At 47.5% G+C, this 27,930-nt stretch overlaps 1 protein-coding gene across 6 annotated transcripts in view; it reads left to right on the forward strand.

Moving 5' to 3' along the window:
* Nucleotides 1-27,930, forward strand: part of LOC119965254 (ras-GEF domain-containing family member 1C-like) — a 250,134-nt gene that overhangs the window by 177,134 nt on the left and 45,070 nt on the right. For 5 of the 6 annotated variants that reach the window (XM_038795746.1, XM_038795748.1, XM_038795749.1 and 2 more), the window contains exon 4: nt 2,859-2,981. The exons of the other annotated variant lie outside the window; for it this stretch is intronic. In XM_038795746.1, the coding sequence (XP_038651674.1) occupies nt 2,859-2,981 (123 nt within the window). The remainder of the gene's footprint in view (nt 1-2,858; nt 2,982-27,930) is intronic. 6 annotated transcript variants of the gene reach the window in all.

The raw sequence follows: 27,930 nt of genomic DNA on the forward strand, positions 1-27,930 counted from the left end.
ATCGTGCATAGCCCCCATTCATATCTTCATTCACATGAATGGGCACATTCTGCAAATGGAGTTGGACACAGGGCTGTGGCGTCCATGGTGGCCCAAAGCACTTTCAACCACATCCAGCGGGGAGTCCAGACTTTGGATGACACGATGGCTTGTTTAGCTATGTATATTGGAGAGCAACTGCAGATCATGGAGACGGTGTTGACCTCCGTTGTTTATGGCCATCAGTCTGCCCAACTAGCCCTTTATTGTGGTTCTCAGGGATGGTCCCAGCTTACTGGAACCGCTTATGCCTGGATTGGCGATGCATTTTGCAGGTTGGGTCTGGTGGCTTGTGCTAACTGCTCCGGGAGTTCCCTGAGGTTTTCCAGCCTGGGCTGGGGACCATCGGAAGGGCCGTGGTTAAAATTAAACTAGACCAACCTCAACCACGCTTTATCTTTGAGCATCCCGTTCTTTATGCCTTGGGGAACAAGGTGGACACCGAACACGACCAATTGAAGAGTCTGGGCATCATTCAGTCAGTCAGCTGTGGGTCAGCACTGGTGGTACCTGTCCTGAAAGTGGACAAGCTGACAGTCAATACCGCTTTGTGACTGGACCATTATCCCATGCCTCGTATTGAGGACCTGTTTGCCAAGCTGGCTGGTGGGTGTTCTTTCACCAAGCTCGACATGAGCAATGCACACTGATAACTAGAACTCAACAGATCCTCTCGGCAATATGTCACAATAAATATTCAGCATGGCCTCTACGAATATACCAGAATGTCTTTTGGAGTCTTGTCGGTGTGTGCTATTTTTCAGCTCGTTATGGAGAATATTCTGCACGGGTTGCCACCTGTCACGATGCACCTCGATGATATCTCGTCATGGGAGCTACCGACCTGGAACATTTAAGGTACCTGGAGGCAGTGCTGCAATGGTTTTCAGAGTTTGGCGTCCGCCTACGTGGGCGAAGAGCGTGTTCCATGCAAAAGATACTTGGAATATTGTGTGGACCGCAACGGATTGCATCCAGTGGCAGAAAGGTACATGCCATTCAGTTGCCCGTGGCTCCGACGGATAAAAATAAGCTCTGTCCGCTTCTCAGTCTGGTGAACTATTACGGGACGTTTGTCCCAAATCTTACGGCCGTGCTGGTCCCTCTGCTCCTGCTCTCAAAGAAGCATCAGGGCTGGGGCTGGGGTGCGACTCCGAGGCAGCTTTCCAGCACATGAAATTATGTTTGCCATCCTCCGTGTGTTGACACACTACGACTCTGGCAAGCGTTTGGTCGTCACCTACGATGCATCCCCTTGTGGTATTGGGGCAGTTTTAACCCATCGAATGCCAGACGGTAGAGAGTGGACGATCGCTTTCACGTTCAGAACACAGGCCGTGGCCGAGGGTAAATACGTTCAGATCGAGAAAAAGGGTCTGGTGGTGGTGTTTGAAGTAAGGAAATTCCACCAGTGCTGTCACCACTTCAACATCATTCTTGACCCCAAGACTCAACTTGGCCTTCTTCGTGAGGGCGAAGCGATCCCACCCATTGCATTGGCACGCACCCAGCACCGGGCACTATTGGCCATGTACATTTACTCTTTTGCACATCGGCCAGGTTCCCACATAGCTCATGCGGACGCACTGAGCCGCATGCTCCTACCAACCGAGACCTCGTGTCCCCTTCCGGCGCATGAGGTTGTGGCCTTCATGGACCTCCTGCCATTCGCCGCATCCGCGAATGGATCCAGAAGGACCCTCCTCGCCAAGGTTTAGTCTTGGTTGGGGTGCAGCATCGGCAGTTTCCCAAAGAACTGTGGCCTTTCTCCTCTAGGATATCTGAGCTCAGTGTGGAGGATAGCATCCTCCTGTGGGACAGCAAAAGGCCAGTGATTGGTATTGAAAGACCTACGTAACGGGTACCCAGAGGTGTCTAAAGGGAAGATGTTGGCCAGGAGCTATGTTTGGTGGCTGGGGCTTAGTTCCAACATTAAGAGGGGGCTCAGCAATGGCCCGGCTGCCAAGAACATAGAAACTCCTTGCTGTTACGCATCTTCATGTCTGGGAATGGCCGGACCACCCCTGGGCCTGGGTTCACACTGACTTCCCTGGTCCCTTCATGGGTTCCAAGTTTGTTCTACTGATGGATGCCCATTCGAAGTGGCTGGAGGTCCACCAGATGATAACTATCACATCTCGCGCTACCACTGGCAGCACGGTAGCACAAGTGGATAGCACTGTGGCTTCACAGTGCCAGAGTCCCAGGTTCAATTGCCCGCTGGATCAAGGTCTGTGCGGGGTGCACGTTCTCCCCGTGTCTGCGTGGGTTTCCTCCGGGTGCTCCGGTTTCCTCCCACAGTCCAAAGACGTGCAGGTTGGGTGGATTGGCCATGATAAAATGCCTTAGTGACAAAAAGGTTAGGTGGAGTTATTAGGTTACGGGGATAGGGTGGAAGTGAGGGCTTAAGTGGGTCGGTGCAGACTCGATGGGCCGAATGGCCTCCTTTTGCACTGTATGTTGTATATTCATTGACAAACTTTATCTCTCTTTCTCCACATATGGCATCCCCGTAGTCCTCGGTACAGACAATGGGGCTTCCTTCATCAGTAAGGTGTTTGCAGCATTCATTAAGGCCAACAGAATATGGCGTGTAAGGCCGGCTCCTTATCACCTGGTGTCTAACAGTTTGGCTGAACGGGCCGTCCAGACGTTCAAACGGAGGCTGTGCAAAACGTACTATATTAAAGAATAAAAGAGACTTTTGTGTGCTTGCTCAATAACAAAATCATAAAAAAACATCTGTAATGCAGATACTTGAATATTTTCTGTCCCATGCAAAATTTTGACAAGTTACAAATATGAATTTTTCTTCACAGAAAGCATATATATTTACATTCCTACTGAGTTCAAGACTATTCATCGAACCTCACGAGCTATTGTCAAAAGTGTGTCACATGTGTATTGAGCAGCAAAGTCTAGATGAGCCAGTGCTTGACAAGGTCAGAGTTATATTTAACTACATGTATAGCATTTCCTTTTAACAGTAAGCTAATTGTACGATCCCAAAAAAATGACTGCTTCATACCAAAAATTGTTCTCATCGTCAATTCATTTTTCCATTGTTGCTAATTGATTTGAACTTGATACAAACTGCTGTTAACAATAATCTGTTGTAATTTTATCTAACTTACGAAATGCTGTAAAATCTAAAGGAAATAGCTGAAGCACTGTGGTGGCTGCAAGATATTCCTCAAAGTAGATGTGTTTTTAACCATTGATGTTTTAGTCTGACTTCATCTTCTTCTTCTTAATGCCTAGGGGAGGATATAGTTGTCATGGAGGGGGTGCAACAAACATTGTCACAAGATTGGTTCCTAGGATGAGAAGGTTTTCATATGAGATGTTGAGTAGAAGGGGACCTATATTTTCAGAGTTCAGGAAAATTAGAAGTAATCTCATTGAAACAGAATCACGATCTTTATGGTGCAGAAGGAGGCCAATTGGTCCATCACGTCTACCCAGTCTTGCTCCCCTGCCTTATCCAGTACCTGTGATCATAAGATCATAAGAACTAGGAGCAAGAGTAGGCCATCTGGCCCCTCGAGCCTGCTCCGCCATTCAATGAGATCATGGCTGATCTTTTGTGGACTCAGCTCCACTTTCCGGCCTGAACACCAGAACCTTTAATCCCTTTATTCTTCAAAAAACTAGCTATCTCTATCTTAAAAACATTTAATGAAGGAGCCTTAACTGCTTCACTGGGCAAGGAATTCCATAGATTCGCAACCTTTTGGGTGAAGAAGTTCCTCCTAAACTCAGTCCTAAATCTACTTCAACTTATTTTGAAGTTATGCCCCCTAGTTCTGCTTTCACCCGCCAGTGGAAATAACCTGCCCGCATCTATCCTATCTATTCCCTTCATAATTTTATATGTTTCTATAAGATTCCCCCCTTATCCTTCTAAATTCCAACGAGTACAGCCCCAGCCTACTCAACCTCTCCTCATAATCCAACCCCTTCAGCTCTGGCGATCTGCCTGTAGATAATAGTTGTACTCAGCAGTGCGACCTTCCACCAGCAGGTGGCATCAGGCATCAGTCATGTGATATCCGGCTATCGCCAGAAAGGTTGTATGGCGTACATGAGGAGACACGCACTTAATTGTAGTTGCAGGAGTGTCTAATGTAACTCTGCGATAACTAGGTCTGTGTAGCATTCTGATCATTATCTTGCCACGTGTACATGAATAGTGACTTAACTAGAATAAATCATCATTCTAGTTTACCAGCAGTTCTGTAGGTTCACTGCATAGACAAGATCACAGAACACAACAGTTGCCTTTTGGATACCTGGATCAAATCTGCCTCGACCACCCTCTCTGGAAGTTTGATCTAGAGTCCAGTTAACCTTGGGGTGAGAGAGAGTTTCCTCGTACCATTTTTACTCCTTTTGCCAATAATTTTTAATCTGTGCCCTCTTGATGCTTTCTTGAGTAGGGACAGTTTCTCACTATTTAACCTGCCCTTACCCTTCAGGATCTTGAATACATCAAGTCTCCTCTCAGCCACCTTTTCTCCAAGGAAAACAACCCCGACTCTCCAATCTAACCTCATTGCTACAGTTCTCTATCTCTGGAATCATTCTTAAGAATCTCCTCTTCACTCTCTCCAATGTCTTCATATCCTTTCTCAGGTATGGTGCCCAGAACGGGAAGCTGAACCCTGATGAGGCCGAACTGAAGTGTCTGAAACAAGTTTAACCTGACCTCCTTTTGTACTTGATACTATTAATGAAGCTATTCTTTATTAATTGTTCTCTCAATGTGCTCTGCCATCTTCTATGACTTATGTACAAATACACTCAGGTACCTCTGCTCCTGCAACTTCTTTAGAGTTTCTCCCTTTATTTTTCCTGCCAAACTGAATTATCTCACACTTCCCTGCATTGAACTTCATTTGCTACTTGTCTATTCAATCCACCAACATGTCTGTCCTTTTGAAGCTCAAGACTATCCTCATCACAGTTGACAACATTTCCAATCTTCGTGTCATCTGCAAATTTTCAAAGAAGACCATAAGATATAGGAGCAGAATTAGGCCATTCAATTCTGGCTGATATGTTTCTCATCCCCATTCTCCTGCCTTCTCCCCATAACCAATGATCCCCTTATTAATCAAGAACCTATCTATCTCTGTCTTAAAGACACTCAGTGATTTGGCCTTTACAGCTTTCTGTGGCAAAGAGTTCCACAGAATCACCACCCTCTGGCTGAAGAAATCCCAACTCATCTCTGATTAAAAGGATCGTCTCTTCAGCCTGAGGCTGTGCCCTTGGGTTCTAGTTTCTCCTATGAGCGGAAACATCCTCCCCATGTTCATTCTATCTACGCCTCTCCGTATTCTGTAATTTTCAATGAGATCCACCCTCATCCTTCTAAACTCCATTAAGTATAGAATCCAGAGTCTTCAACCACTCCTCATATAAAAAGTCCTTCATTCCAGGGATCATACTTGTGAACCTCCTCTGGATCTTTACCAAGGCCAGCACATTCTTCCTTAGATACAGGGCCCAAAACTGCTCACAATACTCCAAATGGGGTCTGACCAGAGCATTATATAGTCTCAGAAGTACATCCCTGGTCTTATATTCTAGCCCTCTCGACTTGAATGCTAACATTGCATTTGCCTTCCTAACTGCCGACTGAACCTGCACGGTAACCTTAAGAGAATCTTGAAGAAGGACTCCAAGTCCCTTTTGTGCTTCTGATTTCCTAAGCATTTCCACATTTTAGAAAATAGTTGATGCCTCCATTTCACCTCCCAATGTGCATAACCTCACACTTTTCCACATTGCATGCCATCTTCCACTACTTTGCCCATTCTCCTAGCCTGTCCAGGTCGTTTTGCAGCCTCCCTGCTTCCTCAATGCAACCTGTCCCTCTACATATCTTTGTATCATCTGTAAACTTAGCAACAATGCCATCAGTTCCTTCTTCCAGATCATGAATACCGTGAATAGCTGTGGTCCCAACACTGACCCCTGAGGCACAGCACTAATCACTAGCTGCAATACTGAAAAGGACCCCTTTATCGCCACTCTCTACCTTCTGCCAGTCAACGAATCCTCTATCCTGCCAGTACCTTGCCCTTAGAATAGAAACATAGAATCTACAGTGCAGAAGGAGGCCATTCGGCCCATCGAGTCTGTACCCGCCCTTGGAAAGAGCACCCAATTTAAGCCCACACCTCGCCCCTATCCCCATAACCACACCTAACCTTTTGGACACGAAGGGGCAATTCAGCATGATCAATCCACCTAACCTGCACATCTTTGGACTGTGGGAGGAAACCGGAGCACCCGGAGGAAACCCCGCCGACACTGGGAGGAAGTGCAAACTCCACACAGACGGGCACCCGAGGCCAGAATTGAACCCGGGTCCCTGGAGCTGTGAGGCAGCAGTGCTAATCACCGTGCCGCCTCACCCCATCTAACATCATGGGCTCTTAGCAGGCTCCTGCACAGCACCTTGCCAAAGGCCTTCTAGAAATCCAAATAGATCATGTCCCCTGGTTCTCCTTTGTCTAACTTCATTGTCACCTCCTCAGATAATTTTTTAAATATAAATTTAGATTACCCAATTCATTATTTTTTCCAATTGAGGGCAATTTAGTGTGGCCAATCCAACTAACTTGCACATCTTTTTGGGTTTGGGGGTGAGACCCATGCAGACACAGGGAGAATGTGCAAACTCCACATGGAAAGTGACGCTGGGCCGCGATAGAACCTGGGACCTCGGTGCCATGGGGCAGCAATGCTAACCACTGCACCACCGTGCTGCCCTTCCTCAAAGAATTCCAACAGATTTGTCAAGCCTGACCTCCCCTTGATGAATCCATGCTGACTCAGCCCTATTTTACCATGCATTTCTAAGTACTCCGCTATCTCCTCCTTAAAAATAGACTCTAAAATCTTACCAGCAACCAAAGTCATACTAACCGGACTAAAATTTCCTGTCTCTGCCTCCCTCTCTTCTTAAACAGGAGGCGCGATTCACCGATCACGGGACTAATTGTCCGCGCCATCGTGAACGCCGGGGGCCAGCACGGCGCTGGAGCGGTTCATGCCGCTCCAGCCTTACATCCTGACACGTACTGGGGGCGATGCCAACCCGCGCATGCGCAGTGCCGAAGCGGCAACCGATGCATGCGCGGTAGACTCACGGAACACTCCGGCCTCGGCGCAACATGGCGTAGGGTTTCTGGGGCCGGAAGCGCAACAAAGTAGGCCCGGGTGGTTGGGGGGGGGGGGGGGGGGGGGGGAGGCCGGCCCGCTGATCAGTGAGCCCCGATCGCGGGCCAGGCGCCATCGGAGGCCTCCCCCGGTGAAGGTGCGCTTTTCCCCACCCCACAGGCTGCCCCGCGACCCTTCGCGCAGAGTTCCCGCCGGCGGCTACCGGGTGTGAACGGCGCCGGCCGGACTCTGCCCTTTCTGTGCGGCCGCTCGGACCATCAAAGCCGGAGAATCAGTGGCCCGGCCGCGGTCAGCGGCCTGTGGTCACACTGGCGCAAATGGCGCCGATTCTCTGCTCCTTGGAGAATTGCCTGCCTGCGTCAGACCGGCGCTGCGGGAAAAACTGGCGCGAACGCCGATTCTCCCATACAGCGCGGCATGGGAGATTCACGCCCAGGGTCTTTCGTCAGCCATTTTCCAATCCTCTGGGACCTTCCTTGCCTCCAGTGATTCCTAACATCACCAGCAAGGCCTCTGCTATCTCCTTCAGAGCCCTGGGACGGAATTCTCCGACCCCCCGCAGTGTCGGGGAATCGCCCGGGGCCGGTGTAAATCCCGCCCCCGCCGTGGCCGGAATTCTCCGCCACCCGGGAATCGGCGGGATCGGGAATCAGGCTCCGCCGATTGGCGTGCCCCCCGCGACGATTCTCCGGACCGCGATGGGCCAAAGTCCCGCCGCTGACAGGCCAATCCCGCCGACGTGGTTTAAACCACCTCTGTGCCGGCGGGATTGGCGGGGCGATCGGACCCCGGGGGGTGCCTCCACGGTGGCCCGGCCCATGATCGGGGCCCACCGATCGGCGAGCAGACCAGTGCCGTGGGGGCACTCTTTTTCTTCTGCCACGGCCTCCACCATGGCGGAGGTGGAAGAGACCCGCCCTACTGTGCATGCGCCGGTGGTGATGTCAGTGGCCGCTGACGCTCTGGCGCATGCGTGGACTCACGTCGACCGGCGAAGGCCTTTCGGCCAGCCCCGACGCCGGCCGGCGTGGCGCCAGGCAGCGTAGCTCCGGAATTCTCCGCACCTTTTGGGAGGCCCGACGCCGGAGTGGTTGGTGCCACTCCGCTACACCGGGATCCCCCGCCATGCTGGGTAGGGGAGAATTTCGCCCCTGGTGTGTAGTCCATTATGTCCAGGTAATTTATCCATATTGAGACCTTTCAATTTCCCCAGCACCTTCTCCTTAGTGATGGCCACTACACTCACTTCTGCCCCCTGGCTCTCTTGAAGTCCTGGTATGCCACTGGTGTCTTCCACTGAAGACTGATACTAAGTACCTATTCAGTTCCTCTGCAATTTCTTTGTTCCCTATTACTACTTTTCTAACCTAATTTTCCAATATGCCAAAGTCCATTCTTGCCTCTCTCATCATGCCCTGCATGCCAAGATCCGGGTCATTAACATCAGGAAGAGCAAGTGTCTCAACACTGACTCCTGGGTAACTCCAAGATAAACCTTTCTCCTATCTGAAAATGTATCACTGCTCTCTTTCCTGCCACTCAGCCAATTTCGTATTTGCGAGTTTTGCTGACGAGCCTGTTGTGTGGCACTGTATCGGATAGCCTTTTGAAAATCCATATACACCACATCAACAGAGTTGCCCTTATCAAACTTCAAGTTAGTTAAACATGATTTTCCCTTAACAAATCTATGCTGCCTTTCCATAATTATCCTGCACTTAGTGGCGATTGACTTTGTCCCGAACTATAGTTTCCAAGTTTTCCTACCACTGAAGCCAAACTGACTGGGTCTGTTGTGGCTGGCTTGATCTTGTACCTCCTTTTGAATAAGGATGAATAAGGATGAATAAGGGTGAATAAGGATGAATAAGGATGTAACGTGTGCTGTTACCCAGCTCTCTGGCACCATCCCATATGAATTTGAAACACATGGACCGGGATTCTCCGATCCCACGGTGGGTGTGAGAATCGCGTCGGGCTGCCGATTCTCCGCTGGCTGGAGAATCTGTGCCAATCGTGCCCGCGGGGTCGCCGCTGCCCTGGTCAGGGGTCATAGAAAGCCCCCCCCCCCCGGCAATTCTCCGTGCCTCGACGGGCCGAGTGCCCGCCGATTTCAGCTGAGTCCTGCCAGCGTGGGTTATGTATGGTCCTACCCGGTGGGACCTCGGAGTTCTGGCTGCAGGGGCCATCCTGGTGGGTGGGGGGGGGGGGGGATTTGACTCCAGGGGTGCCTCCACGGTGGCCAGGCCTACCGATTGGCGGGCGGGTTAATTCCGGGGGGGGGGGGCTATGTTCCTCCGCACCGGGCCCCTATAGGGCTCCGCCATATTGCCAGGGGACTGGTGCGGAGACGGCAACCCACGCGCATGCACAGACCCGCGCAGGCTATGCCGCGTCAAAGCAGCGGACAGCACTCCGGCGCCATACTAGCCCCCTAAGAAGGGTTAGGTGCTTTTTGGCGCAGCCATTTGGGCGCGGCCGTTTTGGCGCCGGATGTTTTGGCGCCAAAATAACATTTCTTTATTATTAGCCTCAGGTGAGTTGGCTGGTGCGGGTGCGTTGAGTTGGGTGCTGGTGCGTTCTATCACCATCTCTTTATATATTGGCGTTATATATTGGCATTATTGACGTTTTGGCACCAAAATAACATTTCTTTATTTGTGAATTAACCTCAGTTGAGTTGGCTGCTGGTGCGGGTGCGTTGAGTTGGGTGCTGGTGCGTTCTATCACCATCTTTTTATATATTTTGTAACTAAACCAATTCGCATACCCATATGATGGCTGAGGCAGTATCAACGAAACGTGGTAAAGAAAAATTTGTTCATAACGGATTCCTTTACGTCTTTGACAAAACAAGCAAAGGTGACAGCGAAGTGAAATTTTGGCGTTGTGAGCAAAAAAACCGGTGCAAAGCACGTCTCCATACTAAAGCTGCAAACGTGGTGAGGCAGCTGAACAGCCATTCGCATGATGCTTCTGCTGCACAAGTAGAGGTTGCACTCGTGAAAACTAAAATAAAAAAGAGAGCACAGGAAACCCTTGAGGCACCGACTGTAGTTGTTAATGAATGTTTGACAGACATATCCCAAGCTAGTCTACCAGCCATTCCTAATATATCTGCTTTGAGGAGAATGATGAGCAGAAAGCGTAATTATGTATTGAACGCCCCCACCAATCCAAGTGATTTACAACAATTGATTGTGCCAGAATGCTACAGGATATATGTCCCTCAACCAGGAGTGGAAGAAACATTTTTACTTTGTGATAGCGGACCAGGTCACGACCGGATATTAATCTTCGGAAGACAGAGCTGGCTACAGCGCTTATTGACATCTGATATGTGGTTTGCAGATGGCACATTCAGTATTGCTCCCAGCCTCTTTTCTCAGATATATGTAATTATGGTAAAAAAAACGAGTACTTGAGGAGCCTTGCTCATAATTACCAAATGAACTAAACTAAAGGTTTTTTAACTTTAGTTTTTAACTAAATGAACTAATAAGGTTTTTAACTAAATGAACTAATTTAAGGTTTTTAACTAAATGAACTATTTTAACTTTAGTTTTTTAACTTTAGTTTTTAACTAAATGAACTACTTTAAGGTTTTTAACTAAATGAACTAATTTAAGGTTTTTAATTTACAATAAAGATAAACGAATACATGAAAGTGTTCTTAAATTTGAAAATTTGTGATCACCAAATGAACTAAACTAAATGAACTAATTTAAGGTTTTCTGTCGTCTGCGCCCAAACGGCCGCGCCAAATTGGCTGCGCCCAATTGTCCCATGGCGCCCAAACGGCTGCGTCCAAACGGCCGCGCCAAAACGGCCGCGCCCAATTGTCCCATCCCCCCCTAAGAAGGGGTGGATGCCTGGACCTGGAGGCTTGTTGACGCCGGAGACGTTTGCGCCGGTTTTGATGCTGGCATCAACATTTGGCCGGGATTTTGGAAAATCCCGGCCATGAAGTTCTTCGAGAGTTTGACAAGATAGATGCTGAGAGGCTATTTCTCCGAACTGGGGCGCCGAGAATTAGTGATTGTAGTCTCAAGATAAGGGATCAGCCATTTAGGAATTAAATGGGTAGAAATGTCTTCACCCAGAAGAATGTGAAAAGTGGAATTGTATTTCCTAGAGCCTCATGAATGCTTAGTTGATGAATAGATTCAAAACTGAAATATATAGGTTTTTATTAGGTATTAAGGAAATCAAAGTACATGGAGATGGGACAAGGAAGTGGAGTTATGCAGATATTCAGCTTTAATATTATTGAATTGCAGAGCAGATGGACCGTGTGACCTACTCTTGCTGGAATTTCTTGTGGTCTTCTGTTTTAGCACATCATCATAGTTAAAAAAAAGAGCTAGTTGCTCATCCTCGTGCGCCCCTTTGGCTCTGAAAGAAAGGAGAATAAAACTAAGAATAACTGAGTATTCCCTCCTGACAGTAAAAATATAGAGTGAAGATGGAAGCTTGTGTCTGTGAGATTCTTCACTGGAGGCTCCAACCTGTGTACTCGCCTGGTGTAGACACTATGCTGTCATCCTCATCATCCCCCATGGCAATAGCAGGGTACCTTTGCAGCTCCCTAGGTCTGACACTGACTCCACCCCCTGCCCCCCATCCCCACTTGAGTGACCTATATTTCATGGCATTGTGCAACAAGATAAAATGAATTTGGTGAAGTTCAGAGTCTGCTGGCACCAGAAGGAGGAAATGTAATGACATCACACAGTTAAAGTGGAGGAAGGGAGGCTTAATGGTGGCTACGCAAGTACTTGCTTTGAAGATGAGTACTCATTTTGTAAGATCTCAAGTTCACGCTATTCTCCATTAACCAGAGTGCATTGTGAAGATTAATTTATACAGCTCTTCAGGACAAGGAGTGTGCTGGTGTCCAACAAAGGAAAAGCGAGTGGTCAGTGAATGACTTTCCTTGCCCTTATCTGGTCAGTTCTTGTCTGGAGTCCTTTTAAGGTAACAAAGTTGCCTTTTAGTGCCAAATGCACCTTTCATGTGGCATGAGACATTTTTATGGAGGTTCCATTACACAGCCACCTAGAAGTCTATCAGTTGCCTGCTTCATTCCAATGAGTGATGTTTGCAAGTCTGTTTCATTGAAAATTGTGCGCTGCTTTCTTGTGGCCCCCGTAGCTTGTCCATGTCCTTTTCTGGATGTCTGTACCAGCTGCTTACCCCACCCCCATACTCCTAACTGGCCAGATGTAACCCCTTCCTTCCCCGCACCTACCCTCCCAAAACCCAGTGTCTCAGCCCCTCCTCCCTGGGTGCTTGGATGCCTCCTTGCCCTAAGAAGCCAGCAGCTCCGGAGGGTGGGACTTCCTCTCACTGAGGGAGGAAGATTCACGCTCAACCAGTTCAGCTCACCCCCAAGTGGGCTTGCCGAAGGACGGGCTTGTTCCAATGGTGTCCGCTTCTGGCTGTTTGCTGGCCCCCCCAACCTCTCGCGTAAAATACAGACCCTCTATTCGTGTATGTCCAGTGAAATATATCTCAATTATACATTGAGCTAATTACAGTACAACCCCAATTGGAATTAATTAAAATTTCCAATTAAAATTATTCAGCTAATATTTGATTATTTGATACATCTAAGTTTGCATAACAAATACCATCACAAGATTAAACATTGAGAATTATAATAGGTACTCGGGGAGATGTTGGTAATTCAGAGTTAGACACTCAAGTAATTTAAATACATCGCAATTTTTCAGTGGTTGTTCAGTTTTCTTGACCCATCAATTAACCTCCTAGGTTTGTAATTTTTATCTGATTTGGCATACTGTGATTCCCAGTTCAAACAGAATCCCGTGGATCCATCTGTCTTGGCTTCTCTGCAAAGCTTTGTTTGCTCCTTCAGTACTCCAGTTTTAAGCCTTTCGGATTTTCCAGAACTTGGTAATGTGGTGCAGTAGCCTGGTGTTTATGGGAATGTGGTACAGTAGCCTGGTGTTTATGGGAATGTGGTACAGTAGCCTGGTGTTTATGGGAATGTGGTACAGTAGCCTGGTGTTTATGGGAATGTGGTACAGTAGCCTGGTGTTTATGGGAATGAACTACCATCCTGGAGGGTAGGAGTTCAGTATGTTTGGTGTCTTTTGAGACCACTCCAGATTACCCACAATCTGGTTCACAAATGCATTTCAAAAAATAGAATCTGTCACTATATATAATACCAGACCCACAATGTGTGGTTGATTTGTCCTCCTAGTTTGCCCACTTGCTGGCAAAGTGGGTGGCACGGTAGGACCGTGGTTAGCACTGTTGCTTACCGCCAGGGACCTGGGTTCGATTCCTGGTTTGGTCACTGTCTGTGCGGAGTCTACATGTTCACCCCGTGTCTGCATGGGTTTCCTCCGGGTGCTCCGGTTTCCTCCCACAGTCCAAAGATGTGCAGGTTAGGTAGATTGACCATGCTAAGTTGCCCTTGGTGTCCAAAAAGTTTGGGTGGGTTACAGGGCTAGGATGGAGGTGTGGTCTTAAGTAGGGTGCTCTTTCCAAGGGCCGGTGCAGATTCAATGGGCCGAATGGTCTCCTTCTGCACTGTAAATTCTATGATTTTATGAAACTGCTTATTTCAAAAACAAATGCCATGAAACACAAAAATAAGATTAAAACTCTTAAAGCTCAAGCATTGAAAGTCCTCCAAGCTAGCAATGGGGGTCTGGAACTAGGATTGGGAAAGCTATTTCACAGACAAGTTGTAGTGGGATCTGTCAAGCAACTGCCTGACATAGTCATCATCACAGAATCGTATCACATTTACCTGGGTCAATTAATAAGATGGACATGATAACAGAAGAAAAGGTCACAAGACATTTATGGGGATAAAGGGGGACATTGACAGATTAGTCAAACTTGGAGGATAAGACTCCCAGCTTGGACTGATTCCATCTGCACAGACTAAAAGTTCATTAGAAAAGTGAATGGCATCAGAAGACTGAAGCACAACTAATGATAATTGTATATTTAAAAGGGAAATGAATGAGTCCAGGAAACCACAGACTAGTCGGCCTAATGTCAGTGATGGGAAAAATAATGGAATCTTTACTCAAAGATATAATTTAAAAATCTAGGAACTGAACATACAATAAGAATAGCCAGCATGGAATTCAAAAGGGAAGGTCATGCTTGATCAACCTTGTTGAATGATTTGAGGAAGTAACGGAAAGAGTGGATAAGGCTGATACAGTATTGTAATATATTTGGATTTTTAAAACGCCTTTGATAAGGTACCACTTGTAACCTCACGACTAAGAACACAGCATGTGGGGTTAGGGGCAAATAACAGAATTAATTTGTGGAATGTGGGAAATGTGTTCTCTGAGATCGTAGTTGGGAATCGCAGTTTGCATTAACAATTAGGACACAGGAGTGGCAAGTACAATTTCAAAATTTGCAGGTGGCAATAAATTGAAGGTATTGTTAATACTGAGGAAGACTGAACTTCCTCAGAGTGAAGAAGATATTATATTACATGACTTGCAGAATGGCTGTGCAAATGGTAAATGAATTTCAATAAAGATCAATATGAAGTTGGCAGAATACAGAGGTCTCCTAATCCTTGGAAATAAGACAAACGGACTCTTGGATGCAGATTCACACATTTATTAAAAGGAGCAACACAAACCATTAAAATGGAAACAAAGCACTGGGGTTCATTTCTAAAGGAATAGAATACAGAAGCAGCAAAGTATGTTAAATTTGTCTGGAAACCTGGTTAGATGAAACTCGGATAATTACGCACAGTTCTGGGGCGGAATTCTCCGCTCCCGGGAACAATCGGGAGGGCCGTCGTGAACTTGGGCGAGTTTCACGACAGCCTCGGAGGCCACTCCTCGCCCCCTATTCTCCCCTCCCGGCAGGGCTAGGAGCGGCGCTCCATAACTCTCGGCCGCCGGGTGGCGCGCCAAGAGTGATGCGACGGCGGCGCCTATGTGACGTCAGCCGTGCATGCACAGGTTGGCCGGCTCCAACCCGCGCAGGTGCGGCTGACGTCACGACGGCTGACAGCTCAAACCCGCGCATGCGCGGTGGCTGTCTTTTCACTCAGCCGCCCCGCAAGACGTGGCGGCTTGATCTTGCGGGGTGGCGGAGCGGAAATAGTGCGTCCGATTGAGATGCCGGCCCGACGATCGGTAGGCACCGATCGCAGGCCTGTCCCCTCCCGAGCACAGTCGTGGTGCTCATTCCCCACCAGGCCACCTACAAGCCCCAAAACAGGCATCTCACGGCGATTTCACGACGGCAGCGACCAGGTGTGGTTGCCGCCATCGTGAAACGGTCGGGAACGGCAGGCCGCTCGGCCCATCCGAGTTGGAGAATCGCCGGTCGCCGTGAAAAACGGCGAGCTGCGATTCTTCCGAGCGGGGGGGGGGAAGAATCGCGGGGGGCGCCAGGGGGTCGTGAAATTAGTCGGGGGGCCCTCCCGCGATTCTCCTACCCGGTGTGGGGAGCGGAGAATTGCGCCTGGTCTCCACATTATGAAAAGGATACAGAGGCACAGGAAAAGATGCAGAAAATATTTACAAGAACTGAGTGGTTAGAAGTATCTAGGAAGTCTGAACAGGCTGGGGCTCTTTTTTCTGGAAAAGAAAAGGCTGAAAGGTAGTTTAAGAGAGGCTGTTAAAGTTATGAAGGGTTTGATAGGGTAGACGTAGGAAAGATTGTTCCACTTGTTGGGGTTTTCAGTTGTGTGCGTGTGTGTGTGTGGGGGTGGGGGTGGAGGGAGATGATACCGATACAGTTCAGGTATCTTGGGTGCAAATATAAACGCATCCCCTTGGAATTCAGTCCTGGTGAATGAACCAAGTTGGGAGCCATGGAGAAAACATTGTGGAGTGGTCAGGTGAATGCCCAAGCTGTAAATGTTGTCCAACTGTCAGATTACCCTAGAACCAATGGCCTATTGTGGGCTTTCCCTTTGGAAGAATTGTCATTCATGCTTCCTAATAGAAAGGGTGCTGAACAAACCACTGAGAGGTTTCTCAAGACACAGCCATGGCAATGGCATTGGAATTGCCACCAGCACTTGATGCAGATAGTATGCAATGATTTACTAAACTAGCTAGACTCGGTGGATTAATAAAAAACATTGCCTTGCTCATCATCCCATCCTATTGTCACTGGTCTCTCTGAATGTGCCCATATTGTGGACCCTTAAACAGGTCACTCAGATTTACGCAAGTGTAGTGGCTTTACAGTCTGAATAAGACCGAGTAAGGTTATCAGTTGACCTTTGATCCACAACAGAAGTGGGAAGTGGTACAAAGCGTATGTGCAAAGCCCTTCTCTTAATCACACCATTTAAGAGTATCTGTAGGTGAGGCTAGTGTGACTGCCCTTGAATCAGGGCTTCATTTGACCGAGTGGGACATTTAAGGAGCCCTAGCAAAACTGGAGTCATTGGGGTTTGGGGGGAAACTCTCCGCTGGTTGGAATCATGCCTAGTGCAAATGAAGACGCCTGTGGTTATTGGAGGTCAGTCATCTCGGCTCCAAGACGTTTTCAGGTTAGTATCCTAGGGTCCAACCATTTTCAGTTCCTTCATCAATGGCCTTCCTTCCATAATTTTTCCGATAGAGTTCCTAATTCATTTTTTCCAATTAAGCGGTAATTTAGCATTGCCAATCCACCTACCCTGCACATCTTTGGGTTGTCGGGCGAAACCCACACAAACATGGGGAGAATGTGGAAACTCCACAAGGACAGTGATCGAACTTGGGACTTTGGTGCCATGAGGCAGCAGTGCTAATGACCGCCACCATGCTGCCCTGCCTTCCTTCCATCATAAGATCAAGAGTGGGACTCCTCAGATACTTAAGCTTTCAATGTCCAAATGGAGCAAGACCTGGACAAAATACAGGCTTGGGCTGATGTTAACACTGCTGTCTCACAGCACCAGGGACCTAGATTCAATTCCAGCCTTGAGTGACTGGCTGTGTAGACTTTGTACATTTCCGTCCTTGTCTGCCTGGGTTTCCTCCAGGTCCTCCCATAGTCCAAAGTTGTACAAATTAGGTGGATTAGCCATGCTAAACTGTTCCTTAGTGTCCAGGAGGTTAGGTGGGATTACTGGGTTCAGGGGATAAGGTGGAGCATGGGCCTAGATGGGGTTCTCTTTCAGAGAGTCGGTGCAGACTCGATGGGCCGAATGGCCTCCTTTTGCACTGCAGGGATTCTATGAATCTATGCAAGTGGCAAGTTACAGTCGTGCCACACAAGTGCCACGCAATGACCATCTCCAACATAAGAGAATCAGTGGCATTACCCTCGCTGAATTCTCCACTATCAACATCCTGGGGGATTGATCAGAAACTGAACTGGAGTAGCCATGTAAATACTATGATTGAGAATAGATCCAAGGTTGGGAATACTAATACCCCTTCCACAAACATTCACTCCCTCCACAGTGGCAGCAGTGTGTACCATCTACGAGATGTACTGCAGGAACACAGCAAGGCTCCTTAGGCAGCACCTTCCAAACCCACAATCACTACCATCTAGAAGGGCAAAGGCAACAGATACCTGGGAACAACATCACCTTGAAGTTCCCCTCCAAATCACATACCACCCTAACTTGGAAATATATTGCTGTTCTTTCACTGTCGCTGGGTCAAAATCCTGGAACATCCTCCGTAACAGCACTGTAGCTGTACCTACACCTCATGGACTGCAGTGGTTCAAGTGGGCAGCTCACTACCACCTCCTCGAGGGCAATTAGGGATGAACAATAAATGCCAGTGACACCCACATCCCCTTGAATTAATAAATAAAAAGATGAGATGATGTGCATGGTTAGTGCATGTAATTATAGCAATGTCTTTTGAGTTTATCGACACTACTTGCCATACATTTTAATTAATAAACTTAATAATTCATAGAATGTTACATGGATAAGGCACATCTAAAGGGATGGTGTCAGCTGCCCCACATTTTTTCGACTGGAACTTGGAGGTTCTGGTAGAGGAAGTCCAAAGGCGAAGGGACACAATTTACCCAGCTGGCTGTCAAAAAACAGCTGCTACTAGCATGAAGTGCAGATTTCAGCAGTGGTAAGCACAACCAGCCAACACAGAAGAATCAAAAGTTTCAGTCTGGCAAGTTGAGAAGCTTGGCTCATAGACAAAGACAGTTTGGTCTCCATGCTACAGGTAAGGTGCAAGACCTGGCACATATAATCCCAAATGCCGAAGCAGAGGATTGTGTAAACAGTTCATTCAACTATGTGAAAAACAGATATGAATCGGCAGTGTGATGTACAGACACATTGAAGAGCAATAGATCTGCAGGTGCCATATCTGAGAGTGATGTAAATTCACATTGTGATTGCAGAAGAAAAGGGCAGAAAAGGGCAAGGAGGTAGCCCGGACTAGGGGTGGGTAAGCCTACCTGAGGGCCTTGCAACCCATGGAACCGATTACCCTGGAGAACACCAGGATGCTGGATATGTGGGCTGTTGGTGATGGTGAATCTCCAGCAGCAGGTGAATGTCCCTTTAAGGGAAACACAGCAGAGTAAGGGTCAACTGGCTTGGGGGACCAATTGGGATTCAGAGAGGGTTTGTGCCCCAGGAGGTGGAGTCCCTCTCAGGCAAGAGACATGTAGGGAGCTAGGTGCAGCTATGAGGCTGCTTTTTCTTATTAATGAATCCTTTTTGTATTCAAAATGAAGTCTGTGGAAGTGCATCATTACGGTGATAAAGAAGATGTTGAAATTACTTTAGAACATGGTGGTAATGCTAGCAGTCACGCTGTCACTTCACTGAGCACGAGGAAACATTTGCGTGACAGGGAGTGCAACGATGGAGTTACTTCAGAAGGGCAACAGGAACATGGCTAAGACAATGGCGTGCTTCAGAGCATGCTTCCATTATGAGAAGGGTGATACCCAAATATCTCATTTTGTGCCTCACGCCGACTCACCCCCTGGGTCCATTTCATCCCTCGGTTATCAAGAGGAAGAAGGTCTGGGAGGCTGTGTCGCAGGTGACTAGCCCACTTTCCTCCCATTTGGATCCAGGCACATCAGAAAGATGTAGCATGTTTAGTGTTAGTGACACAGGGTGAAGTCACGAGTACAGAGGAGGCAGCAGTCAGAAACATTCCCTTCTGGAGGTGGTGGAAAGTCACGATGATGCTCCAATGAGCAGGAACATGCAATATCAGGAGTCCGATTTTGGTACACGGTATTTGTCCATCAGGAGCAGATGAGTGACCATCTGGTGGAATTCACTGAGGCAGTGGGAGAACTTTGATTGTGAGTGGAGGGGTCCATTGCTGTCATCAGCTCCTTGTTGTCCTGGGGGCTCAACTACATGAACTGTGACCATGAGAGAATGGCCAATCTGATGGAGAGACACATGCAGCAACACTTGGAGTGGATGCAAGTGCAGCATCTCGACCAGGAAAGGGTGAAAGGACTGATGGATCAATAGCCTGGATCAGTCTGCTCCGAGTATGAGCAACGATATGTATGGAATGTATGAGGAGCTGCACACCTTTGATAGAATGGTTTCGCAGTTGGCACAGCAATTACTGGATTGGCTGACTGCTCCATACCAGTACCCAACCCCATCAACCCGATCTGAACGTCACCCCAGGGCTGTGGAGGTCACCTGAGGAGGGTAAAGGTACTGAGAGCACCTCGGCATTCTCATCTTTCTCCACCTCCACAGCCCCTCTGCCAGAGTCCTGGTCTGCTCCACATGTGCCAGTTGCCATTGCTGCCCATGCAGCAATGCTGAGGCCGTAGTCTGAAGAAGATTCCGAATGGTTGCCGGCACAATGAGGTCACCCACCACATTTCTCATTGCCGTTTAGAGAGAGAAATGAGCAGCCTGCCTCCACCTCCTCTGTAATAACTTTTTTTTTAAATTTAGAGTACCCAATTTATTTTTTCCAATTAAGGGGCAATTTAGCGTGGCCAATCCACCTACCCTGCACATCTTTGGGTTCTCGGGGCGAAACCCACGCAAATACGGGGAGAATGTGCAAACTCCACACGGATAGTGACCCAGAGCCAGGTTCGAACCTGGGACCTCGGCGCCATGAGGCTGCAGGGCTAACCATGCGCCACCATGCTGCCCTTCCTCTGTAATAACATGAAGGACACTTTGCAGTCGTATGCGTGAGCACAGGGCGCCGTTTCAATTATACCACTAATGGGTTTACCATTGGTACTGTTTTTACATTGTGTAAAACACATTTTAGCACTTGTCCAATATATTTCTTTTCACTTCTACATCACTTTACATATGTGTGTGCAATGGAGAGTTCACCACAAAGGCATGCTGAATTGCATCTTGACGTGTCTTCACCAGGAGCAAAGATGTGGCCTGACTGGTGAGGCATACGTTCTCTGTCCTATCTAAGCATGGGAGGCTCACTGAATGGATTCCATGACCAGCTGCTGGCCAGCAAGTGCGTCTGAAGCATGAATGCCAATTATTGGATGCTTATCGGCACTGCACTGTTACACTACAGCCTTGGTGTGGGCAGTGTTGGTATGGCTTGATGGTGGTCTATTTGGCAGCATGGGCACATCATTCTCACTCAATGAAACTCTGCTTGGGGTTGGAGCAGCCCTGCACCTGACTCCTGTTTAATGGCTACTAAAGTAGAGGCATAAGATGGTTGTGAAGAAGATTACCTTCAATGCCACGAAACATCACCAGTGAGTCAGTACTGCAACTTGCCAGCAAGTCTGTAGAACCTAGATCCAGGCTGTAGGTAACCATTACTATCACAGAATATGAGCCCTTGCGGTACGTGGAACAGCTGCCCAGCTGACATCTTGGTGACCCAAAGCTTGTTTATATTCAGTTCTACAAGACCAAGTGAATTGGAGGGAATCTGAGCAGAATGAGGGAGGATCATGAGGACAATCAGCAATTTGCCATTATCTCCAACTTCATTATAATCCTGCTCATCATTTCCATTGGCTAAAGATTCTGTTCTTTCTCCTCATCATCTCCTGTACCTCATTTGCATTGTGATCTGGAGAGTATAAGCAAGAGTGGGTGTGTATTGTTCTTTCAGGGTTAAGTAGCCGAGTGTTTAGCATAGTTGCTTCACAGATCCAGGGTCCCAGGTTCGATTCCCGGCTTGGGTCACTGTCTGTGCAGAGTCTACACATTCTCCCCGTGTCTGCGTGGGTTTCCTCCGGGTGCTTCAGTTTCCACCCACAGTCCAAAGATGTGCAGGTTATGTGGATTGGCCGCGCTAAATTGCTCTTTGTGTCCAAAAAGGATAGGTGGGGTTACGGGGATAGGGTGGAGGTGTGGGGTTCTCTTTCCAAGGGTCGGCGCAGACTCAGTGGTCCGAATGGCCTCCTTCTGCTCTGTAAATTCTATGTCTGCGTGGGTTTCCTCTGGGCGCTCCGGTTTCCTCCCACATGTCTTGAAAGACGTGCTTGTTAGGTAAATTGCTCCTTCCATGTACCTGAACAGGCGCCTGAGTGTGGTGACTAGGGGATTTTCACAGTAACTTCATGTAATGTAAGCCTACTTGTGTCACTAATAAAGATTATATTTTTAAAATGAGAATGTGGGTGGAAGATTGTGTGTTGTTTTCCAGGGTTGCAAAGCGTAAGTCTTATACCACTAACTTGGCACCAAGAATATCCAACTGACATTCCACAAGAGTAGAATGACTTCCCAAGAGCTCCAAGACTATCATTTCTTCGGCAAGAAGGGTTTAACAATGGGGTAGTCTCCTCCCAGAGCCTGTTTCTGATGTATCTGTTTCTCCTACAGGAAGATTGAATAAGTGAGAAAAATAAAAGTCTTTGTGGGTTGCGTGTCAGGTGGACTGGGACAGCTGAAATAAGGATGTGTGCCAAGTAGCCAGCTAGTTTGGAAGCAAGTCATCCGGAGGAACTTCCCAAGAATAGGATGAAATTAGAGGAAAGGGTTTTAAGGTTGTACATGTAAGGTTGTACAGCTGTTCCTGTTACTAGGTGAAGAATATATTGCTGCCCAGTAAAGAGTGGTTATTATGTGACCCTGCCACATAGGAGACTGTTCAATAAATTAAGAGGGTAAGTGTTGAATTGTATTTTTGATGTTGAAGGTAAGATACTGGCATAGATAGAGGATTGGCTGACTGGAATAAGGCATGGAGTGGGGATAAAGGAGTCTTTTTCTGGATAGCAGCCGGTGACTAATGGTGTGCCTCAGGGGTCGGTGCTGGGACCACAACTTTTCACAATACTGTATACATTAATGGTCTGGAGGAAGGAACTGAAGGCACTGTTGCTAAGGTTGCAGATGATACAAAGATCTGCAGAGGGACAGGTAGTATTGAGGAAACAGGAGGGCTGCAGAAGGACTTGGACAGGCTCGGAGAGTGGGCAAAGAAGTGGCAGATGGAATACAATGTGGAAAAATGTGAGATTATACACTTTAAAAGAAGGAATGGGGGCTTATACTATTTTCTAAATGGGAAGATGCTTAGGAAATCAGAAATACAAAGGGGCTTGGGAGTCCTTATTTGAGATCTCTTGAGGTTAATGTATAGATTCAGTCGGCAGCTAGGAAGGCAAATGCAATGTTAGCATTCATGTTGAGAGGGCTAGTATACAAGACCAGGGATGTACTTCTGAGGCTGTATAAGGCTCTAGTCAGACCCCATTTGGAGTATTGTGAGCAGTTTTGGGCCCCGTATCTAAGGAAGGATGTGCCGGCCTCCAGAGGAGGTTCACAAGAATGATCCCTGGAATGAAGAGCTTGTCGTATGAGGAATGGTTGAGAACTCTGGGTCTGTACTCGTTGGAGTTTAGAAGGATGAGGTGGGGATCTTATTGAAACTTACAGGATACTGCGAGGCCTGGATAGAGTGGACATGGGAGAGGATGTTTCCACTTGGACGATCCTTTAAAACTGAGGTGAGGAGGAATTTCTTCAGCCAGAGGGTGGTGAATCTGTGGAACTCTTTTCCGCAGAAGGCTGTGGAGGCCAAATCAATACTGTCACAGAGATAGATAGGTTCTTGATTAATAAGTGGATCAGGGGTTATGGGGGAAAGGCAGGAGAATGGGGATGAGAAAAATATCAGCCATGATTGAATGGCGGAGCAGACTCGATGGGCCGAGTGGCCTAATTCTACTCCTTCCGCCCTGGTAAACAAATTGAACTTCTTGCATTTTAGGTCTGCGGTACTGAGAGTGAAATAATTGGCAATTGTGTCTCCAGGTGACACAAGTGATATTTCTGGCAGATTTGCTGCCAGACATCCAGCAACCTGTGTTTCCAGAAGTAATTTTGCTCAAGGTCTCTTCCAGGTTGGAACCTGTGAAATGATGGCATCATCTTCGTTGTCTGGATTAACGTCCTGTACCAGCTGCTCCAGTAGTAGATATCTTGTCGATAAGTGTCGAGAAAGATAAAATTGAGTCAGGCAATGACGTCAACAGACAGTCAAATGTGTTATCCAAGCACTGTTCTCTAATCAACCGCTTGTCCTGATCTGTCTGTTGAGCCAGAACACTCTTTTTAAACGTTGAATTATATTTTCCATGTTCTGTGGCAGATTACATGTGTTTTATGGTGGTTTTACACAAATCACTCCACTCCAATTGATTTCCAAATGATGATCCAAGAAACCTTTGTAGAAATACCTCCTGCTGTTTGACATGCGCAACAAAAATTTACCTCCCCATTAGGTTTAGAGCTTTAAGTCTTCAATCTGATTACTAAAAGTTTGTCACTGTATTTTGAGACTATTAGATTGTGTATCTTTTAGCAGTTGATTTAATGGAACATATTGCATTTCAAAAGTTTATGCAACAGAGTAAATCCCAAATGCAAACACACAAAAACTAATTTGTGAAACACAACTTTACCTCATCAAAAACCCAAGGGTTGTATTTCCAGTGTGTCTGCACCCAGAGACAAGTGTATGTAACTAAATTATGTATTTCCTTACTTTTTTCTACCTGCCTATTAATGCTTGTGTGAAAATATATCTCCACTCATAAATTTATTTCCTACATCTTTTGAGCAGACTTTTATACTCGTGGGCAAGTGGGTTTGCAGGTTAATGTTTTTTTTGTGGAAGGGGGGGCTTGTAAACAGTCATAGCCAACTTTCCTGGTGCCTATCTGCATCTGCCACTGCCCCAGTATTATGAGCAGCGTGGGAGGCATCCGGCATCCCACCCTTGTACCAATTGAAGCCCTTAAGTAGGTTATTACCCACTTGCTCCCCTTACTAGGGCCTGGCAGCACACTTGCCAGCAGTTGCCATCACCCCCAGTAGTGCTGTGGGGCCAAAGAGCTGCTAGCTATTTGGTTGGAAAGGGTTGGGAGACTCGCCTAAAGGTAATCCATGTCCTAACAGACATTGAATCGCTGCGGGGCCATGGGAGCAAAAGAGACACCTGATTCCACATCCGCCTACGGCAAATGCTCGCTGGATATAAAATCCAGCCCTTAATTATTTAGCCCCTAAGGTTGTGGAATCATGCATGTCCCAACAAGTGTTAAATTTCTGCAGAAGCGTGGAACTGAACGGGAGTGGAAGGCATACCTGCGGGAGGGGCATTCAAAAAGGAAATGGGGAGGGTACAGTTCCAACACGTTCCCTCTAGGTGATGGGAAGGAGTAACAAGCCAGAGACCCATGGATGACCAGAGAATTCAGGATGTGATGAGAAGGAAAAGAGAAGCTTTTAGCAGGTACAAGGGGAGCCAATCAGCAGAGACATTAGTGGAGTACAGTAAGTGCAGGATGGAGCTTAAAAAAGCAACTAGGAGAGCAAAAAGGGCTTGTAAAAGTAGGGAAAATCCTAAGATGTACAAGTATATCAATGAGAAGAGGATAACCATGGAAAGAATAGAGACCAAGGGGGTAATCTGTGAGTGGAGCAAGAGGACATTGGTAGGGTGTTGAACGAATACTTCACACATGTCTTCATTCAAAAGAATGAGGATGTCGGTATGGAACTCTGGGAGAGAGACTGTGAGGTTCTTGAACAAATTGACATTAGGAGTGAGGAGGTATTGGAGGTATTGGCAGACTTAAAAGTGGAAAAATCTCCATGTCTGGATGAATTGTGTCCCAGGATGCTGTGGGAGACGAGTGAGGAGATTGCAAGGGCTCTTACCCAATTTTTAATTCCTCTCTAGCCATGGGGGAGGTGCCAGAAGACTGGAGAACAGCTAATGTGGTTCCAGTATTTAAGAACAGTTGTAGAGATAAGCCAGGGAACTACAGACCAGTGAGTCTCGCGTCAGTGGTAGGGAAACTGGGGGCGATTCTCCAAAATGGAGACTAAGTGTTTGCGCCATCGTGAACGCCATCGCGTTTCACGACGGTGTGAAATGGGCACGGGGACGACCAATTCTGTCCCCCACAGGGGGCCAGCACGGCGCTGGAGTGTTTCATGCCGCTCCAGCCTCCCTTCCCGGCGCCAAATGGGTGCCGCACCAACCCGCGCATGTGCGGGGGACTTCTTCAACGCTCTGGCCCCGACGCAACATGGCGCGGGGTTTCTGGGGCCTGAAGCAGAAGAAAGTAGGCCCGGGTGGGGAGAGGACGGCCCGCCGATCGGTGAGCCCCATTCACGGACAGACCCCATCGGAGGCCCCCCCCCCAGCTGAAGGAGCGCTTTTCCCCGACCCACAGGCCGCCGCCCCCCGACGCTTCGCGCAGAGTTTCCGCCGCAGCAACCAGGGGTGAACGGCGCCGGCGGGACACTGCCATTTCCGCTCGGCCCATTCGGGCCGGAGATTTGTCGGCCCGGCCTCGTGCAGCGGCGCACAACCAGCGCTGCGCCAAACACGCCGATGTAAATGGCGCCGATTCTCCGCACCTCGGTGAATCGGGCATCGGGGCGGCGCGGGGCTCGGAGAATCGCGCCCACTATTGGAGAAAATTCTGAAGGAGAGAATCTATCTCCACTTGGAGAGGCAAGGTTTGATCAGGAATAGTCAGCATGGCCAAAGGGAAGTCAAACTTGATTGAATTGTTTGAGGTGGCCATGTGTGGAAGAGGGTAGTACAGTTGATGTAGTTTATATGGATTTCAGCAAAGTCTTTGTGGGTCCCACATAGGAGACTTATAAAGAAGGAAAATGCACATGAAATACAGGGTAATTTGATAGGGTGGATTCAAAATTGGCTTAGGTGTAGGAGACCAAAAGTGATGACTGGAAGCTGATTTAGTGACTGGAAGCCAATGTCCAGTAGTGTACCACAGGGATTTGTGCTGCGTCCCCTATTATTTGTCATTTATACAAACGACTTTGATGATTATGTGGGGGGTAAGATCAGTAAGTTTACGAATGACACGGAGACTGGTCGGGTGGTTAACAATGAGGTTGAGTGTCTTGGGTTACTGGAAGATGTAGATGAGATGGTCAAATGGGCAGATAAGTGGCAGAACCCTGAAAAGTGTGAGGTAATAAACTTTGGAAAGAGTAATTTGGCAAGGAAGTATTCATTGAACGGCATGACACTAGGGAGTTCTGAGAAACAAAGGGACCTTGGTATGTTTGTCCATGGATCTCTGAAGACAGAAGGGCAGGTTAATAGGGTGGTGAATAAGGCATATGGGACACTTGCCTTTCAAGGCATAGATTACAAAAACATGGAGGTCACGTTTGAGTTGTATAGAACTTTGATGAGGCCATAGCTGAAGTACTGTGTGCAGTTCTGGTCATCGGATTATAGGAAGGATATAATTGCACTGATTCACCAGGATGTTTTGGGATAGAACCTTATGAAGAGAGGTTAGATAGTCTTGTTATTTTTGCTAGAGCAGAGAAGACTGAGGGGAAACCTGATTGAGGTATACAAGATTGAGGGACATGGACAGGGTGGATAGGGAGCAGCTGTTCCCCTTATTTGATGGACCAGTCACGAGGGGACACAATTCAAGGTGAGGGACAGGAGGTTTAGAGGGGGGGGGGGGGGGGGGGCGGTGATGTGAGGGTGGTGATGTTCTGGAATGCACTGCCTGGGAGGGTGGCAGAGAGAAGTTGCCTCCCATTCTTTAAAAAGCGCCTGGGTGTGCACTTGGTACATCATAACATTCAAGGCTATGGGTCAAGAGCTGGTAAATGGGATTTGATAGGTAGGGCAGATGTTTTCACGTGTCGTTGTAGACTCGATTGGCCAAAGGGCCTCTTCTACACTGAGCTTCTGGGATTCTGCTTCCGGATTCACCTAAGGCAAACGCTTGCTGGATGTAAAATCCAGCGCTTAGTTACTTAGCCCCTCGCTTATGGAACCTTGAATGTAAATTACACTGAGTGTATCCGGCATGAAATTAACATCAACATTTTAGAACATTCATGGAAAGAAGCAATTGTTCTACTATTTTATTGCAAATTTTAAATTAAATTTATTCTCACTGAGATCTGTACTGTAAGTATCTTTGAATACATATTATGGCAATGCTATAAGCTACATAAAAAAATGAAAGCTGTCACAAATTGCATGTTCTTAAATAATAATAATGAAATTAATTTTCATACTTGTGGAAGGAATAAATTGCGCGAATGTGGTACTTTCCTCGGTTCCAGTATGTCTGCTGACCTCTGGTGTGTGGCCATTTTTACATACAGTGTTCATTAGCGAGATCAGGAGTAAATTTGTGTTCAAACAGACATTGGCAAAATAGGCGCAGTGTAATATTGGGTGTAACTTGCCATTAACACCCCACAGGGAATTTCGT

The sequence above is a fragment of the Scyliorhinus canicula genome, chromosome 4 (assembly GCF_902713615.1).
Source record: "Scyliorhinus canicula chromosome 4, sScyCan1.1, whole genome shotgun sequence".
Taxonomy (NCBI): Eukaryota; Metazoa; Chordata; class Chondrichthyes; order Carcharhiniformes; family Scyliorhinidae; genus Scyliorhinus; species Scyliorhinus canicula.